This window comes from Sinocyclocheilus rhinocerous, unplaced genomic scaffold, assembly GCF_001515625.1.
Source record: "Sinocyclocheilus rhinocerous isolate Xijiao unplaced genomic scaffold, SAMN03320098_v1.1 scaffold627, whole genome shotgun sequence".
NCBI lineage: Eukaryota > Metazoa > Chordata > Actinopteri > Cypriniformes > Cyprinidae > Sinocyclocheilus > Sinocyclocheilus rhinocerous.
In genome coordinates, this window is record NW_015649569.1 from 461696 (window position 1) to 482763 (window position 21068).

General features: G+C 36.6%; 1 protein-coding gene across 1 annotated transcript in view; it reads right to left on the reverse strand.

Moving 5' to 3' along the window:
- LOC107710697 (protein kinase C alpha type-like) overlaps nt 1-21068 on the reverse strand; it is a 174062-nt gene that overhangs the window by 97788 nt on the left and 55206 nt on the right. Inside the window, exon 3 of the mRNA XM_016515531.1 lies at nt 6780-6866. Within this exon, the coding sequence (XP_016371017.1) occupies nt 6780-6866 (87 nt within the window). The remainder of the gene's footprint in view (nt 1-6779; nt 6867-21068) is intronic.

Below are 21068 nucleotides of genomic sequence, written 5' to 3' on the forward strand. Positions count from 1 at the left end.
GGGGGGGAAGTACCGCAGCGCGGGCTTCCGAACCCCGAGAGCGGGCGCTGGATCTGGGGGTTAGGGAAGTAGATAGGGACGCGCCCGTCTACATTCCCTCCACCGGATCCATATGCGAAACCCACGAGCACAGCCGCCGCTCCGCCTCGGCGAAAGCGGGGCCGGCGCCGCAAGAAATGCTAGTGAAGGATCTCTCCTCAAAGAGAGCCCTCTGAGAGCGAAGCAAGGCCGTAACAAACACTACCAAAACGGGCAGTCAGCTCCTTTTTTTGCCCGAGAGCTGATTCTGCGTGCTTGCTCTCAAGCAGACAACAAACAAACTGTGTGTATCCCCACCCGTAAAGTAACGCGGGCAGGGAGGAACACACAACCTGAACGTTGCCTGCCCTTGCCTTAGGTGTCTGGTTTTGTCTTGAGATTTCGTGACAGACAACACTAAATAAGACTCACAAACAGATATCAGACTGACACACACACAGAGCGCTTGCTGAATGACAAAAAGCTGACGCTGGTCTCACCGCACGTGCTTTTATAGCTTCCTGGTCATTACGTCACCCGCCCATGACGTCTCGCCCATCTATTGGACTGATTACACAAGAGGTTCAGAGCCGGTCACGCTGAAGGGCGTTCCCGAAGCGTCCTCCGACGCAGCTCGAGTTCCTGAAGAGGAACTTTATATTTTAATCCATTGCTTCCGGTCAAATGTCATACATACATTTATGAGAGGTTTGACTTTATGCTAGACGTAAATATAAGTGTGATGTGGATTACTATCATCATTGCTGTAATGTATGTGCATTTTGAAGCATCAACAATCTGGTGCCTAATCACTTGCATGCTATGAGTTTGGCTACATTACTGTCATTTGGCTTATCAAAATAGTTTCACAGACACAGCATGTTACTTAAGGGACTTTATATTGTTGCATTAACTGACTTAAAAAAAACAACTGCAAACAGCAGCAGGGGGTTCAGAGAGATAGCATGCTAAAAAGTATCATTTATCATATCATGCATCTTGTTATTTTAAGCAGCCTATAAAAGAACACTATGTAACCGATTGCAAGAGAGTGTGTGTGTGTGTTTAAAGTGCTCATGTATAAACAGTTCTCACTAATGACTTGAAAGATGCTCAACATCCAGCCCCAGTGGAGTCCAGTAATGAATATATCAATATGTTCAGAGACTCTGGAGAAAAAAGACACAGAGAATCACTGGGGACTTGACAGATCATTTGTTCCAATTTAATCCACATGTGAAAATCAAAGCCGCATATGAAATGCTGCGAACGTCAGATGCAGAAACACACTGATCTGATTGTGACGCACAACGCTGTAGATCTGTTTGAAGCTCACCTCAGACAGATGCTTCTGTACAAAATCACAACATTAAAAAAAGAACAAATTTGCAATCTTTTTGGCACAAGAACATGTTTGTAATGGGAATGAACAGATGCAAGACGGACAACATGACAGATATAGTTCTGTATAGTTCAAAGGTCAAATGTGTATCCTTGTGGATGGTAAAACATTTTCTCTCGTCCCTGAACAGAGAATAATCGATCCATCAGAACATTACAGCTGCATTTAGTACTTTGGTGCTAATTACCTATATATACTGTATATATATATTAACACAGTCAAACCAAAAATTATTCAGACACCAGATATAATTTTTTATTTATTTTTTTACTAGAGGGTGCAGGACACTACAGTTAATTTATGTAAGTGAGGATAACAAAATAAAGTAAACTGTGACATTATACCCAAAAATTCTTCATACAGTGGACTACCAGTAAAATTGATTCAAATTTGGGACCAAAAATTTGATTTGACACTTTGACCTGACCATGTTTTGTTAGTTACCTTTCTATCAAAGTTATCTGACATTATCAAGATGAATTTGTATTGACACAGTCTAACTCTTAAGTTCTTGTCATATTTTATTACAATTTTCTAAACTATAGCGAATAAACTGTGATAATGTGAGAAATTTTGAATACATTTTGGTTTGACTGTAATTCATTTGTGATTATCAAGATGAATTTGTTCCGACACAGTTTAACTCTGAGTTCATGTCATATTTTATTACTATTTTCTAAACTATAGCGAATAAACTGTGATAATGTGAGAAATGTTAAAGGTGTCTGAATAAATTTTGGTTTGACTGCATATATACTGTATATATATATATAGAGAGAGAGAGAGAGAGAGATAAGCAGTATTTTAATTAAATGGATTTGAAATACGTATTTAATTACTAAATACATATTTTGTCATTTGTATTTTGCTGGACAAAAAAGAATCAAAAGTAATTTGTATTTAAATACTTTGAGAGACAGTATTTTGTATTTGAAATACTCAAAATACATAATCAAGTATTTCATTTTATTCTCAGATAATACAATATCTTTCTTCACAAAAAACACAATACTATTTATACATGTATTTATTTAACACGCCAAGCTTCTTATTTACATTTCCTTGCATTTGTACATAACACACATGTACACACAAATACCATATAATTTTTATTTTGTATATTGTGTTCTTTCAAAAAATTGTTTTCAAAAAATTGTTTCCCCCCCCAAAAAAAATCTGTTGTTAATTGCTCACCCTCATGTCATTCCAATACTCTAAGACCTTTGTTTATCTTTGGAGCGTAAATCTGGCCATTTTTTGATGAAATCTGAGAGCTTTCTGTCCCTCTACAGTCAGTCATGCAACTTACACAAGGTCCAGAACGGTAAGAAAGACATTAAGCAATCCATGTCATTAAGTATATCATTAATCCAATTTTATTAAGTGATGTGAGTGCTTTCTTGGCACAAAAAGAAAAAAAACATAGTTTACCACTTAATTAATGTTGTGGTACTCCAGTGCAGTGGTTCTCAAACTTTTTACAGCGGCGTACCCCCTAGGGCATTTAACATTCTTCTGCGTTCCCCCTCTCTTCCACTTAGACCGCAGTCACACTTTTTCTATTAAAGGACAATATTTGCCCCCTTAAATTGATTTACAGGTGCATTTTTACCTTTATAGAGGCAAATATTTTCTATCCTTATTAATTGTATGTCATGTTTTATGTCATATTCTTAACATTTCATTAAGTGTATTATTAATATAATAAATAAAGCAATAAATGATGGCAAATCGAAGTGATAGCTGTAGATTTAAAAATAAAACCGGCCAGAATTTTTTTCACGTACCCCCCTCCGTCACCTCACGTACGCGTACCCCAGTTTGAGAACCACTGCTCTAGTGAACACTCACTCATGTACATTGTGTTGATGCAAGTCTTCTATGGCATAAACACATGCATTTTAATGCTCTTGTGAACACAATGCAGATCAATATTTTCATAAAGTTGTAAATAGTTTTATTGTGCAAACAAAGCACTCGTCTTGCTTAATAAAATTGTCACATACTTTAACAATGTCTTTCCTACCGTTCTGGGATTTGAATGTGTAAGTTGCGTTGCTGCCTATGGAGGGAAAGCTCTCGGATTTCATCAAAAAGATTTACATTTGTGTTTGGAAGAGGAATGATGGTCATACGAGTGAAACGACACAAGGGTGAGTTATTAATGACAGCATTTGCATTTTTGGGTGAATCTATACCTATAGATTTGGTAGTGGCATTTTTTGATCTACATATAGCAACCACATAAAGTAATGTGTTAAAAAACACTCAGCAAACCCTACCAATGTGTTTTATTCTGTTTTGCACAGTAAAAAAATCTAAAAAGTTGGTAAGACAAAAGTCTAAGGTGACAGTTCCACAGGTGGCCATGGCCAAGTGAGTTCATTGAAGAAAATAAAAAGAAAGTTATTACGCCTACCAAGTTCCTACGTAAAACCTAGTGTATACTCATAAATTCAACACAATGGAATAAAAACACTCATCAGCCACCCACAACACCCTAGCATAGCCGGCAGGTTCTTGCACATGCAACTCACTCACATTTTCTTCCGGAAATGAAGGTGGCACAGAAATTGAGAGTGAAGATGGTTTATCCGCGTGTCTTGAGGGTTCGAGCATCAGCTAAAGAAAGATGAAGCGCGAGGGCAACAGAGAAAAGAGATGTGAAATGAGCAGCGTTCAGATGAAAGCCCATGATGCCAGGGCTGGATGGATGCAGCTTTAGGGTCATGATGGAGCACATGCTCACGCCAGGAGGAGAAGAGCTTATGAGATCAGCAGCTCTGACCCTCTGACTCACACACAATCACGAACACACAGAGAGTCTCCAACCTCTCCAAGAAACCAAAGAGTATAGAAGACCAAGAGGCGAAAAATGCTTTTTTGGTAACAGCCACTAGGTGGCGCTTCGGTAGCGCACCCGCCATTTTGGAGTGAATATTCCAACTGAATAACAGCACAGATACACAGAAATAGACAGAATAACAACGAAAGAGAGGTCAAAGTGGAATAAAAGAACGCAATGTTGGGCAATCCACTGCAAAAACTATCGGTGTGACAGTAAAAATATTGCCTTTCATCGTTTTCCCAAAGACTCTGACAGGTAATTATTCACAAAAGTGTAAAAATATTGTGTGTTTTGAAGTGGGACGTAGCGCTGTCTTATGCACCTGCTAACTTTAACTGTTTTTAGTCTAGTAGTAAACTTAAATCCTTTTAGGAACTGCAGGTCTTAGCCATAGAAACCATAATAATGATTTATATGGATATGACATTAAGTAATGAGCGTATGCAACTTTACACATTTACAATTACTTACTATATTATTATTTACTATTACTCCACTAGGCCTGAAATATATATTGTACGTTTTAATCCCCTGGAACACACTACTAACATGATGATCTAGATTAGATGATGCATTGCTGTGTCTCTGTCATAATTAAATAATTAAACAATTTTGGAGAAAGTGGCTGTTCGTGTGTGGTTTTTATTGTTTTGTTTTGTTTACAGTCTTCCTTTAACGGACATTAATATAAGACAATAGTTATATTCCTGTTATATATTTATTGTCCAACATTCCAGATTTTTCTGTCATTAATTTAATTTCATATGTTGTCATTAATTCAGTGTTTACAATGCTAACACTTGAACTTAAATTATTTTCAACCGAAACTGACATGGTTTCTAGAGAGCAAAAGGTTTTGTGAAAAAAGGGAAGACTTTAAAATAAAGTCTGTAAAATAAACTGTTAAAAGGATTTGATGATCACTAGTCTAGTGATTGTACGTTATTGTTATCATTCAGGCTGTATTTCAGCTTTTTTAAACAAAGCAGCTGATATTTGCCATAGTGACAGCATGAATCTAGTGGACCGCCGAGTCGCCATCAATAAAAATATTCATCACCAATAAAATATTCTGTCTTTCCAAACCTATGTAGTTTGAGAGTAGTCTAATGTAGTCTAATTGTTTGAGACCATTAAAAGAAACAATAGTATTTTCAATAGTATTTTCGCTTGACATCAAAGTGTTGATGTGCAGAACACATTCTGGCTAGCTTTAACTGAAAATTGAGTGTTTACTACTGTCATTTTGCATTAATCACACACCATTTTCCTAATTAATGCTGTACAGTTGCTTTGACACAATCTGTATTGTTAAAAGCGCTATATAAATAAAGGTGACTTGACTTGACTGTAAAAATTATTGTGGGCTTCATTAATTTTTCTTTTGTTTTGACAATATGATGCATATTTTAAACAGATATCACACTAGTCATCACACTAAACATTATAATTGGATCTATAAATCTGTATAAAGTAAGTAAAGTAAATTAGACATTGACTAGCACAATGTCTTCATTTTCTATTTAATTCTACTTTCATATTATAGCTAATTTAGCTTCTGTTTATGGTAAATATATGATGTTGACCTACATCGTTGATTAAGTAATCTTTTGACATTGATCCATTTATTTTATTCTAAATTAAACAGGCTTAAGTATAATTTTTCAGTGTATGGAAAAGAGCAACCTGCATGGTCTGCATAATTTCTCTTTTTGTGTTCCACAGAAAAAAAGAAAGTCACACAACTTTTGGAATGACATAAGGATGAATAAATTATGATAATTTTAATTCTGGAGTGAATTATCCATTTAAATTATACAACAATCCAAAGAAAAGGAGAACGTTTAAAAATAATGAATGATACACAAGTTTACTATTGATTAAGGTAAAGGTACTCCTTGCTTAAATGGCAAAAATCAAACAGAAAGGATTGTGTTGTTAGTCTTGCAGCTGTCATGATGAGCATACTGCCTGAACTCATTCATGCCTGCACTTTCAATCTTGGCTGCAACTTGGACCCATTAAAACAACCACAACAAGCACGTAAACCTATCATAAGCTTCTTCCTAATGTTGTTTAGATGCTAATGTGAGGCTAATCTAGTGAAGGGTTAAAAGAAAACACACATAGCTGGCTTTGTGTGGGTTTTTCTGGATGTCTGAGTAAGCAGCACTCAGGGGACACGCAGGGGCCAACAGGTCATATTTGACCACTACTGACCCATCTACTTGCTCATCTACGGCAAACCGCAAGCAGCTGTCCTCACAGCAGACACACAAACACATCCCCACAGAGCAGGAGGAGGAGAGAGAAGAGAAGACGGTTTTGTTCAGCATTACGCTGAATTCTTAGTGAACACAACCGTTTTAAAGCAAGCACACCTTCACAGAACAACTTGAATGGACATGTATCTTAAACACAGCTCTTTAACAAAGAACATGCCGACTGCAGTGTGAGCATGTGTGTGTGTGTGTGTGTGTGTGTGTAAGAGAGAGAAATACAAGCATTTACTCACATCTGTGTCAGGGCCCTTGTCGGCCCCTGGACAGGAGAATGAAACAAACTCATGGCACCTTTTGTGGACCACAAAACAGCACACTGTGGATGAGAAGAAAGGGGAAATTAGATTAAAAAGCATAAACACATTTGTTTCATATTCAAATCAATATCAAACCAATACATACATCACAACATAGTTTGTGTGTGCTTATTGCCACATCAAATTCACACTGATCAAAAGTAATACCATTGCAATTTTGCGATTCTAGATACCAGTTTCATTATTTATTAATTAACACAGACCTTTATTTAAATATTAATAGATATATTGAATAAAATAAACCAAAGCATTCAAAAATGTCTGAATTAAGTTAACATCTCTTTATATTTCCAAGTTATCATTCAGTTAAACAAAAAAATTTGTAATTCAAACCACAGCTGGCATGTCTGGTCACACAGACTGATTGACAAAAGCAAAGTTTGAGGTGGTTCTGATTCTTTGAAAACATAAATATTAACAAAATGTATATTTAAGAAGAAAAAGAAAATTAGATAAAAAAATTTGATAAACTAATCAACCCTAATCTGCTAGTCTGGCTGTTTGACAACTAGCTAATCAAATATATATGTACATACATACTATAATTATTTATTGTATTATGGTAATATGTATCACAACCCAGAGGACAAGCAGTTTGAAAAATGAATGGATGGATGGTTATATGTAATATCTATTCTGATAGATCTGTAAATTGCTACAGCAGTCAGCGGCTCTCTCTCCTTATCAGCAATTCATAAACACATTTTAAAAACATCCTTTACAGTTTAATAATGGATTTACAGCCATATTCATTCTGACTCTCTTTCAGATGAAACATTGCTCTGAGAGTCCTGAAGGAGACACAAATGCTGCATCGTATTTGTAGAACTGCTCCCATGAACAAACGATTTCCAAAATCAAACAATTTCCCCATCAATCTGTGCACTGTAGCCTACTGCTGCTTTGGGGAAATCAATTCCAAGGTTTCTGTACCTGAGCCATATTTAATCAATAGTGGCTTTGTTTCAGAGCTAACTTACAATGCTGTGCTTCAGAGAAAAAGGAATCATATGTCACGACTGAATTCAATACACTGTGATACATCACATTATCATAAATGGCTCACTATTATTATGGCTCCAAACAAAAGAAACAAGACATTTGGTAACACTTCAGTATAGGGACCAGTTCTCACTATTAACTATTGCTTATTATCATGCCTAATATTAACATATTGGCTGTTTATTAGTACATTCTATTAGTAAAACGTCATAGCTAAGTTAATAGCGAGAATTGGACCTTAAAATAAAGTGTGACCAGACACTCACTGTTTAAGGTGGCTTTGATGCAGCATTACATTCATAGTGCCAATGATACTAGGAGAATTGATAACAGTTTCTTATTCACAATCTGTGTTGTTTTCGAAAATAGTGGAACTGATGGATTGTAATGAGTTCAGTTGAGAAATTAGTTTTTAAACGTGTTTATTCCTATGCTTCAAGCTACAGCACAGTCAGAATAATTCTTCTGAGCAAGTTCTTTCAAAGACTGTTGTATGTAAAGACACAATTCCTAGTATATTCATAGCAAATAGTATAGATCTTAAATATCAATGCAATATTGTAAGAAATAGAACAAATCAATTAATGTTACCGCCTACCCTGATTAAAACTTGTTGAATGATATCTTTCTCATTAAATAATCAGTGAAGTGGAAATATAAATATTGCTAGAGTAAAAGGCCTCACAGGTTGCTGGAAGGTTCTCTTGTGCTGATCTGTTGTATTACACACAGCTGAGAGTGGAGATTTGTTTAAATGTCACCGGCATCAGCTACATTATCGGCACAAATGCCTCCCACAAACAGAGGAGAGCTGGGAATGACTCCAATCCATCCAAGCCCCCGTCAACAGCTCCATACAAACACCACCCTTCAAGTTAGATTGTGCTACAGTCATTTAGATTTATAGTGTTGAGTGTTTCGTCTCATCCAGTTACATCTTCCTGACACATGTGACAGACTGAGTGTGAGCGATGACAACGACGAGACATGTATTAATGAATGAAGTGATCGGACAATATGAAAACATGTCACATACTGACTATGATTAACTAATGAGACAAATGTATTATAGTGTGTAAGGTCCACCCATTTAAATTAGTTACTGCTGCTATGTCCGACAAGCCATGCCGCTCTCACACTACACACCATGTTCTCACACAGTAAAAAATACATTGCGGAGCAAAGAGGAAACTGACAGCACTCCCTCAGACAAGACAAAGCAGGTTATTTTTGGTATGAAACAGTCTCGGCTTTCAAATTGTGTCATTTCTTTAAGAAATTCAAATAATAAATACAGTTTTGTGGCTCTTTAATGTGCTGTGACAGATCACTGTACTGCCTCAGTTAAAGTGGCACGTGAACCGATCATCTTTTCATATTTACTTAAATCACAAAAGAAACATGAATGAACATCAGAAGGGATTTTATTTCAACCGCGGAAACACGTCAATACACACGATTTTTAAAGTTCAAGTCCACTGAAATTGTTAATCAAGCTCACTGCGAAGGCTCAATTGGCCCAATGAAGGAATCCAACGGTTTCCTGCATGTCCAGTCTTTTTGGTGCGCAAAGTAATTTAATTTAAATTAAATTCTAAATCGGACTCATTTTATTACGACCTGCATCGAATTTAGATTGAAATGCAAATTGGTTGTTTGTCCATGTCTAATTATTATTCTTCTGACATTTGATTATTCTAGTTAACTCTTTACTTTATATTTTACTCATTCAATAGAAATCTATGTCGCACAGAGTGTCTCGCATCGGCCATTTTACGCGGACCTCACGGTCACAAACTCGCCAGTCTGATCATTAGCCAGAGATTATTGGCTACATGTGTGTGAATGATGCTGTGTAAGATAAGTGAAGATTTTGCAGAGAAAAACATGGAACACACACACATGCACACACAAAAACGTCATTCTGTATGATTCCTAAGCTGTTTTCCTCATGGGGACCAAATTACTATCCTTGTGGGGACACTAATGGGGAAAACACTGTTTTGGCCGGTAATGCCGAGTTCACACTGCACGATTTTCAAACTCGTCGGATCGCCGTTGTTTTCACACTGCGTGACTATCTGGGGTAGCATTCAGTTGCTACTGTGTTCACATTGCACGATGAATCAGTGACATGGGGTTTCACATTGCATGACTTCACAATAGGAAGAATCGCCGACAGCTCTGTCTGGTCCGCAAACTACGTTTTACAACAAAACACACGCGAGAAGTGATAAGGAAATAACGTGAGAACCCGCGTGCGTCAGACTGGAGTTCTCGAGCGAGACTGGAATTATTAAAAAAATATATATATAGCCCGCAAATTGTCTGTGAGCTGATTTCCGGCTACAAGGAGAAAAAGAAAAACTGATTATGCAGGAGGGAGATGCAGGGAACAGGGATTGGGTGTTCTGCAAAGAGAGTTGGAGGTAAATAATTTTGCAGTAACTGTTATGCTGATGTTGTGGCTGGTCAAGCAAATGTTTGTGCTTGTTTCTGTATGATATAATTGTTCATATATCTATTAAAATACTGATATGCTGGTCACTAACTCCTTCCCGAACTTCCCTCTGCCCTGTATCTTGGTCTCTCATTGGCTGTAAGTTATCGGCGATGTAGTTTTCAGTCAGAAATCATTGCACACAGCATGATTGTGAATCGCCGACAGCTCCAGATATTTAGCATGCCAAATATTTTGCGGGCGTCGGTGACGCGCCGGTGATTCCCTCAGATCGCGTCTTTGATAATTCACACTGCGTGATTGTCACTCGCGTGAACGAGCACCGATTTGCCTCCGATGTCGGGCATTTGTCGGCGATTTCACAAAACCTGTCGGCGAGTGAAAAATCGGGCTAAAATCGTGCAGCGTGAACTCGGCATAACATAAGACAAACTTTAGTGAGCTACTTCACTGTCTGCTGCCTGCATAGACTGCTAGCTTCTGGCAACATCATAACAAAAATGAAACTCCATAAGTGACTGATTTGGAACACTGTACAGAAGAAGAAACACACACAAAATACATACTCAACGATATATTTCATTAGTGATGGGTCACTCATGGGTCATTTAGTGATGGGTCATTCATGAACAATTTGTTCATTGCGTCTGTCATATGTAACAAATAAACGACTCGGGAGGTAGAGTAATCATTTATGTCCTCATAAACTGTCTTTGGACGCATTATAATGATTTCATGATTCGGAATATGATCAAGATTATGTAGGTGAATGTGTTCAGGGAATTTGGCATTTAACACCACTCAAATGAACAAAATAACACTATTTTTAATGAATGAAATCGAATGAGAGTCAGTAAAATCCCATCACCAGTTTTAAAAGAGCATGATGTTAGCATATTGCTAAGCTATTAAGAAATAGGCTAAAATACACAAAAACAAACAAAACACACATTTACACAGAGTCAGTTTCGATTGGATTAAACTGTTTGTTGCTTGCAGCATTGAATACACCTATTTTACATTCTCATACTGCCAGCATGGAAAAGGTGGCTGTAGCAATGCAGCTTTCTTCAAGTCCTGTGTTCAATTTAGGCCAAAAGAAAGAATCTTAGAAAACTAGATAATGTTTCTTCCTACCTTCCTGTCAGAAGCATGCCTATAATGCCTAAAAATGCTGACTAGGAAGGAAATTCACAAGGGTTTTGAACAGACCTGTTGTCCACAACCAGATGTTCATACAGTATAACCAAAAGCCACTAACACTCAGTATTGTCGACAACATTGACAGAGACAACATTGATTGATTGAATGGCAAACGTGTGTTTATTTGAGACAGCACAGTTTGTGTCCTGCTGTGTGTTTCTCTAATTTCCCAATGAGTTCATTACCGCTGTCAACTTGCATCCTCCAAAACACAGCCACCCACCCAGCTTCCTCTTCCTGACACTCCACTGACACTGTCCACACACAGGAAGACAATCACTGAGACATCTTTAGCAAGTCCCAGGGTTGGGTCTTAATTTAGAGGCACTGTGATTATCTTATCTTATTCACTAACATTGTAATATGATAACAGAAATATGGAAGGGTTTTAACACTGGAGATGCTGTTGCAATTCAGACACCTGCTCAAGTGCTTGGCGGAAACCATTTATCCATCAGCATCATGTAAGCATAACATTTCCTGCTGGAAACCATCAGTAGGTCATAGTTTTATTCAAATACCATCTTGAGGACAAGGATGCAAATACAAGCAGGAGACCAGTGAGTTAGCTGTCAAGACCACATGGGGAATTCATTAGTCCTGCATCCCAGATGTCCCAGGTACTGAAATGTGGAGCTCAGCAGATATGCGCAGGTGTGAATCAGTCCTCTTCACAGCACGCATGCAGCTGCATTTGTGTCACTAAGGGATGGAGATGTCAAACAGCTGCATGATAATCCCTCTTATAGAACACACAAGGACAATCCATATCTGTGTGGGTGGACATTATGCAGAGACGTGAAACTGTGGAAGCTCAGAAGCTGGAGCTACTTGAGTATAATTCAAATGTGTTATCCATCACTTTGTGCAATTCTGGAGCCAGCTGCTTGGTTAATCATTAAAAGATTGCGATCTCGATTTAATCACTCACATAATCTTATTTGTAAATGACAGTGATTCGCCTGTGTCTACTAAATCTTTGACAAAGTACATACAAATCTGTGTTGGCGCTGCCGCTGACACAGAGAGAGTAGTTATCATGTTTAGGTAGGGTTGGGTATCCTTTGGGTTTTATGATACTGATTCCAAATCAATACTTTTAAAACAGTACCGGTTCCTAAACGGTGCCTGAACTGATACTTAAAAAAAGAGCCACAAAATGACATTAAAAGAATGGCTTTTTTTATAAAAAAAAAAAAATAAATAAATAAATCTTTAAATTGAACAATATATTAAAAGTATGAATATACGTGCTGCAAATATATAAATATAAGTAAATACAAAACACACCAAATTTGACAAAACCTAAGCCACCTAATCCAACTTTAATCCATTCATACTGGACGCAAGAGGGCGCCCTCGCGCAGAAATTCCACATATGCATCATAGAGGTAATAGAACTCATGACGCTCCAGGAATTGCCTAATATGGACAAAAGCGTTGCTATGGCTGTAGCGGAATAAAAAGAAGATAGAAATGCTTTTTGAATGATGAAACATTAAGACAATAAACACTCAACTGCAACAACATGTGGTTGATTTGTGTACTTCAAGCCATCTCTGGTATTTTCATAACAATTATGTATATTTATAATCCATTGCTAATCGACATAGCCTTTTTTACAGTATAGAATATATTTTCTGCCTCATTCTGTGATAAGAAGCCACATCAGATCAGAAAAGGAAGTTATTTAAAACATTTGACTGACGATATGAAGTAAAAACATGTTCTTTTTTGTTGGACAACAGGTTTAGAAACGCGTCTCATTGCAAGTCATCACAAGGAAAGTTTAGCTTAAGGCATTTTAATGAAAGCACGTTTAATGTAGGCTAATGGTAGACTACCTGCTGCCATCAGAGCAAGTGTAATTGCTGCATTCACATGCTCTTTGGATGCTCTCATTTCCTGAGTTATGCTTTTACTCAGTCAGAATGTGAAAACAACATGGACACTAATGTTGCTAAAAAGATGTGTTGGATTTGTATTATCAGAGCTTTCCGACTTGCGTTCACATGAATTTCTCAGTAGGGAAATAATTTTTTTCCTGATTATTCTGACAGTACATTAATGCAGTATAATTTAACTAGTGATCACGTGCAGTGAAGATGCTTCGTACGTCTATTTCGGAGCACCAGAGAGCAAATATTTCAGTCGACAGCTCAGGCATTTATGTGACACCGAAATCTGCGTTCTGATTCGGTCTGGTACATACTGGTTATATAGGTACCATATTGGCACTGGGTTTCGGTACCCAGCCCTATGTTTAAGTATAAAACAGATTCACAAACAGTCTTTTCAACCACACAGTATTATTTCTGTCTTACAATCATTCATATTATCAGAGAAGTACTGGGATAAAAGATTATAGTTCGGATATAAACACTAATGTCTATAACGATACAAATCACTTGTGACAGTAATTGACACTTCAAATAACACTTGTATCGATTACATTGTTTCGCTAATAGGTGGCAACAAGTGACTGATAAAAATGTTTTTGTCACTGAATCATTAATTCAAAAGATTCGTTCAAAACCGTTGATTAATCCAGTAATGAAATAAGTAAAGTAATTATGAGTGAGTCATTGAATAAATAAACTGCAGCAATTAATATTTTGTTACAGCCTATAGTAAATTCCATGTTATTTTGTTTAGTTCAGAATCGTGGGAGAATAGTGATGTGATTCTTAATATATCCAGAATGTTGCAGCTCTACCAGTGTGTGACAGACAACAGAGAGATAGAGAAAGCGAAGTGTGTCTGTAGCTTACGAGAGCTTTTTAGTATTTGTGGTTATGTGGTGGTTAGTATCTTGGGAACCGTCCAGTTACTAAGTACAACATCTGTTCACTGAGCGAGTCAGGAATCTTCAGTCTTTCAACTAAAGGGACCATGAGGGGGACAACCCATAAATGCCCCCTCACCCTGTGTTCTCTGGCAACAACTCTGTCTCTAAGGGAAAGCAATGAGACAGAGACTTCAGGAATAGCACCCTCATACTCTCATAATTGCTTTTGAAGTCTTATTAAACATGCCTCTGGAAAAGAGTTAGCCATCTGCCCGACCTGCCGAATAAACTAGACCAGCAGCACAAAGGGTACCATTTCCTACTGACTGAAGTGTTCTTACTTACATGCTCATGCAAAATTTCTGTTGGATTCACAACAGCTGAAGTGTCAGTAACACTGAATGCGCCGCAATGGACACTGTAGCATGAAGGTCCTAACACTTGGACCCGGCCCAGCTGGCAACTGCACGGATTTTCTCAACGGGAATAACCTTAAACAAGACACCAGGTGAAGCCATGACACACAAAATGAGCCTGGGCAGAGTTAGAGGGCACTTTGTCTGAGCTTTAATATGCCTAAACAATCCTAGCTAAATAAAAGCCTAACCCTTCAGCAAACTAACAAACTAAGTGCTGGAGAAATCTGGAGCCTTTACTTCAGTTAATATAACATATTGGAGGACAAATGATCTGCACTTTGCACTTAAAAATAGTTGCAAGAACATCAATAGCATTCTGAAATAGACCATTTGTTCCTTTCAGGGGAATGCCCCATTCGTTTCAAGTGTCTGGTTTTGGTGTAATATTATTCCGCCTACACGTGAGACAAGATCTCTGTGCGCTAGGAGATGCCAGGACTTTGCCTCTATTAGACTGCATGTCTCGGCCAAGCAAAGGTGGCTGTGCCAACAAGGATAATCAATATCGGCTTTGATATCAATACTGCTCAAGGGGTGAGGTGAACTAGATGAGATGTACACCTGGCTAAGGGCAAAACCTAAGAGCGAAATTTGGAAAAGAATAAAAAACAACAGCTTTCAATGCACATTTGCTTGCAATGTGAATAAATCTACAATCTACTATGAAACCTACTATGAGGTTTCATGAGGTTTGACAGATAAAAATTAATGTCTAGACAATTAGCAAGCACAAATTTAAGTTATCATGTATTTGCTTATGCACTTTCTCAGAATAAAAGCAGATAGGAGACGTTAGTAGCACTTTATTTTTCAGTCGTGTTTTTTTTTTTGTACTTACTACATTACAATAACTGTGTAATAACTAGGTACTAACCCTGATTTACCCCTAAACCTAACATTAACCCATTTAGTTACCTTATATTATCCAGTACTTTCTTTGGTAAATACATTGTAGGTACATGTCCTGTAAAATAAAGTGTTACCTAGAAGTTAGTGTTCAGGATCTTGAATATCCATGCAGGCATGTGGCAGTCAAATGATGCAAATCTTTCCTTTAGACAGCACTGATGCAAGGGCCACCACTTGCGGCATGCTTTTGTGAGCTGAAGTACTCATGCAATGCGGTTAGTAAATTTTAAAAGGATATTATGCTTGGATATACAGTATATCACCTTAAGTGATATATAAAGACTGTGTTAGTGTTGCAGCAAAGCTCCAAGGAAGGTGTAGCTTTTATGGCAGTTACTTTAAGGTGGAGGATACATTTCAGCACTGTGTTAGCAAGTTCAAGTAATAAAGTTAAAAACAGCAGACCGAACTAGAATATTACATTACATTGACAATAACCTCACCACTCTGAGAAGCTGAGAGGAGGACTCCCATTGAGAAAAGTTGTGCTGGATTCCAGGCAAATCCTGCTGTGATGATAGACAGTATAGATTCTTTAGCAAGCTTGTGTAAATACTGAATGGAGTTGACTGAACACCAGTTGGACCAGCACTGAGCACCATAAACCAGCCAGTATTGGAATGGAAATCCAGGATAGATTTAGCACTAGCTAGAGAGGCTCCAGTTAGCTTGGCAGATGGTGCTTCATCAGGTGTCTACTAATTAATCAGTACAAGCTTTGTTTTCTCCTCTCAACCAGGTAAAATATAAACAGACCAATTACACAAAGCGGCTTACAGCGCACTGCAACAATATCTATCTATCACTTGCTCAGTTCAGTCTGTGAGAGGCTTTAATGCTTGGATGAGCCAGAGTTAATCTCACACAGGTAAAACCTTCAGTTTACTTTTAACGGGATTACATATACACACACACACAAATTATTAAAGTCATATCTGTTGCTAATAATGACAATAGACTCTGAGTATTAAGGACGAGGAAGACCAACACTGAGACATTTATAAGAAAGAAAATACTAAATAACACAACTTTAATAATCACATGTACAATACAGAGATTGATGAGTGATAAAGTGGGAGAAACAGAACAGAAAGATGGACCTTTTTATTGAGTGGAGTTTTATGAAGATTGAACTTTCTGATTGTACTTTCTGATCTTTATGATAAGTTTTCAAAACAAGTCCACATGTAATTCTGATTTCATGTGCAAACATGTTACCCAATAATAGCAGTGGGCATTTATATTGAAGTCTTAAAAGAAACACAATCCCATAAAACTGACGTTTCTCTAAATCAGAGGACTAAAAACAGGGTTTAAAATGTTCAATTATCTCTAAATTATGATCATTTATTGTAAAAAATCCCACTAACATTATAATTGCACTTCTGAGGAAAAAATGCAAATAAAAGAATGCAAAATAAATAAATAATTTCCTGTCGTGTTGCACCACAACTTTGATTTGGTGGACAAAAATAGTTAAAATATGAATAAGCAGTGAATCTTAATTGATACATTTTTTTAAAGTGCCCCTATTATGGGTAATGAAAGGTTCATATTTTGGTTTTGGGAGTCCCCAACAACAGGTTGACATACATGCAAGGTCAAAAAACACTTTCATTGTCTTATAATATGCATTTATTTTTACCTTACTTGACAGGGTGCACTTTCAGATTTAAAACTTTGCAGGATGTTTTCATTCACTTAGAGCTGTGTTACACACTGCATGAAAGGTAATTTTCAAAAATCCATAATAGGGGCACTTTAAGAACTTCATTATTATCACAATAAGACAGTATATCACCAATATCATTTTTTACTTTTTTCAATTTTGCTGTCCACTTTTTGAAATAACATTGAGGGTGGGAATACCTATGATGCATAAAAATGCAGCTCACTAAGTTCTGGAACAGAGCAAGAGAGAAAGGTAGAGGGAGGGAAGGCAGTAATGTTCAGACATTATTGTCTATGAGGCCACATGATAAGAACGTTACTCTCAACTGAACACACACACACACACACACACACACACAAAGGCTAGGGTTACTGCTTTCTCTCATACAACACACATGCACACATCTCACAGGCTGTCTGACAAGAACGTAAGTCCTACTCCATTTCTGTGTGTCAAATTCTCCTCAAACTTTCATGGGGCTGAAGAACAATCCTGTTATAGTCTGGCAGTGAGAAACTGACACGCTCTGTTGTTTACACATCCTGCAGTTACTCTATCCCCGTGTAACTACACCGTCATGGCAACAGACTGACAGGTTACCAGTGCGCCTATAACGCGAGCGGATTCTTTACCGCCGGGTTGCAGATCTCCTTTGTTCTGAACGGACTGATTATTTAGCACGAGACGGAAAGAGCCGCCACACCTGAGCTACAATAAGCAGTGAAAGCTATCAGAGAGCACTGATAGGGTTATACAGCTGATACACAGTCATTGATACACACACACTTTCACACACAAGGCCTTATAAAGTGACTAATCTGAAACGCTCTATGCTTTTCTAAATAAATTAATAAACCGAGGATGGTTTGCTGGTTGACTTAGTTTGCCCAAAACCTATAAAGCAGCAAACCAACTGGGAGACCTGTTAAGACCAGCAATCCAGCTTAGGCTGATTTAAGGTGTATTTATCTCCAAAGTAGGCCAAACCAAACCAACAGAAGTCAAGTGTGACATTTAAGAACATACTTTACACCAGTGTGAACAAAACACTTCTAGCTAAGCTCCATTTCGTGCAATGTTGTCTCTCAGAACGTTAGACTGTAATTCATATCTTCATAACACAATTACGCAACACATTTTCAGCATTATTACACGGGGTTCTATAGCGTTCAACAGTGTAAATCATTAGGGAATGGCTATTAGCTATTGTCATGACAGTATAATAGTTTGAAAATATTTTGCTGATCAATTTACTGAAAGGTAGTGTTAACTGGTCAACATTACTTATTACTGCACCTAAATAGTAACACATCCAGGGTAATACAGACATTTGAAGATAATGTCACTGCTGGTTTGTTACCTATACAATAACACAAGAAAGCATGTTAAAAAATATATAAATATATCATTTGGCATAATTGTGTAAAATAGTATGTTTCTGGCTTTAATTTCAAAGTTGATCAAATATAAACAAACAAACGAATAAATAAATACATAAAATACTGAGTGAAAGTTTTTTTTTTTTTTACTGCAGATGACCCTGAGAAAAAGATCAGTGCCTTATTGTACTGAATGTGTGCTTGTAGTGTACCTCACATTTTAAAAGTGCATAAAAAAACTATTCTTGCAGATAATGTAATATTAATGAAAAAAGTTCAGTTTATAAGAGTACACTTCATGGCTGTTAATACATTTAAGTACCCTAAACAGTGCACTTTGTAATAATCTCAAATTAAGGGCCAGTTTTACTAAACAGGGCAAATTCCAAAACAACGCCGATGGGAGGGGAAATTTCAGCAGGTGATTTACTAACAACCTCGCAAATTAAAGAATACAGGCTCAACATCTCATGTACATATCGACCAACGCAATATACCAGGCGCAGCGCAAATTAGCGTAATTGCAAATAAAGAATAAATAAATAAAGAAGCCACAGTATGTTGAAAAGCACCGGAGGCCAAAAAATGAAGGTTTGCTATAAGTTTTGATAGACCTGGTATTGCGTGACTCCTAGTTGAGGGTTCAAAGTCATATTTTTGTTATGTGAATAAATAAAAGTATTTAGTTGTTTAAGTTTATTTGCCCAATAAATGACAATAAAATTTTTTGTATTTAAACAATTTTTTTGACAGATTCCTAAAATTCCTAAAATGTGTTTTCTCTTTATTATGGCAGGTGGTCTAATAAATTGTTAAGCACTGTATGTTTTCATAGCATTCAGTTGGAACGTTTGTTTTAAGGACATTGGGCAGAATGTGGAATAGTGTGTTTTTGTCAATTTAAAAAAAAAAAAACCCCAGTGTTTAACCCGATTAATCGATTAATCGAGAGAAAATAAAATAATCGGCCAACTAATCGATTATCAAAATAATGGTTAGTTGCAGCCCTACTAAAATTATAACTTCATCATTACAAATGTGCCATTACAAATATATTTAAATACATGACATATTTCAAAAGAAATGAGATTGAAATATATTTTAGTTTGCTTTAAATGATTGTCAGTACATTTGCCAGTACATTTTAACTAGGGTTGGGAATCGAAAATCAATTCCATTTCCTGAATCCGATACCTAAGGTCAGGAATCAGATACTTGTAAAATTAAAATTTCGATTACACCTTTTTTTAGGTGGCGAAAAGGGGCTGTTAAAAATGTATTTGTCTTTGAATCATTCATTCAAGAGATTCATTCAAAAACACTGATTCATCCAGTAATGAAACAAGTAAATCTTGAGTGTGTCATTGAATCATTCATTCATGAATTCTATGAGATTTTGTTTAGTTGTCTAATATTTTTTCTTCAGAATTGTGAGAGAACTACAACCTCCATTTGAAAAAAGTCTAAATTTATCCAGAATCGTGCAGCTCTATTTTGCACACAAACAGCTCTTAATCGAGCCCAGATTTTATGTAGCTTGCTGATTTTTGTTCATGGTATTTAGCAGCAAATAAATGTTTTGCAAAAAGAGACACAGAATAAATATGTTTGATATCTAAATGTTTGACTTCATTTTTAACCACATTAGAATCGAAACTGGGAATCGATAAGAATCAGAAATCGATAAGCAGAATCGAAATCGGAATTGGAATTGATAAAATTCAAATGATTCCCAACCCTAATTTTAATTAACACAATTTTCAAATTACATATAAACATGCACTGAAGGCCTACTTAAGCATGTCAAAAAAGTTACACGTAAGCTCAACTAATTCAATTTATAAAAAATTTAAACTACAATAGTACATTTTTGTTTAATCGTAAATAACATGTAATTGAGTTTCCAAAAACATTCCATTCAGTCCACACTTACAATAAGTATATTCGATCCCACTTTAGTTTAAGGTCCAATTCTTGCTATTAACAAACCATTAACTATGACTTTTGCCTCAATAACTTGCTGCTTATTAATAGTTAGTAAGGTAGTTGTTAAGTTTAGGTATTGGGTAGGATTAGGGATGTAGAATATGGTCATGCAGAATATGTGCTTTATAAGTACTAATAAACGGCCAATATGTTATTAATAGGCATGCTAATAAGCAACTAGTTAATAGTGAGAATTGTGTTAATAAGAGAAAAGTGTTACCATATCTTCTTTTAAAAAGTATATTATTTCCTGTAATAAGTACTCTTTTTAAAAGTATACTAGTATACTTAATTTTCCCAACGGTTTTAATGGAAGAAAGCAATGGATATTTCTTACTGACACTTAGTATTGAAGGAAATACAATTGTATAATCAACATTTC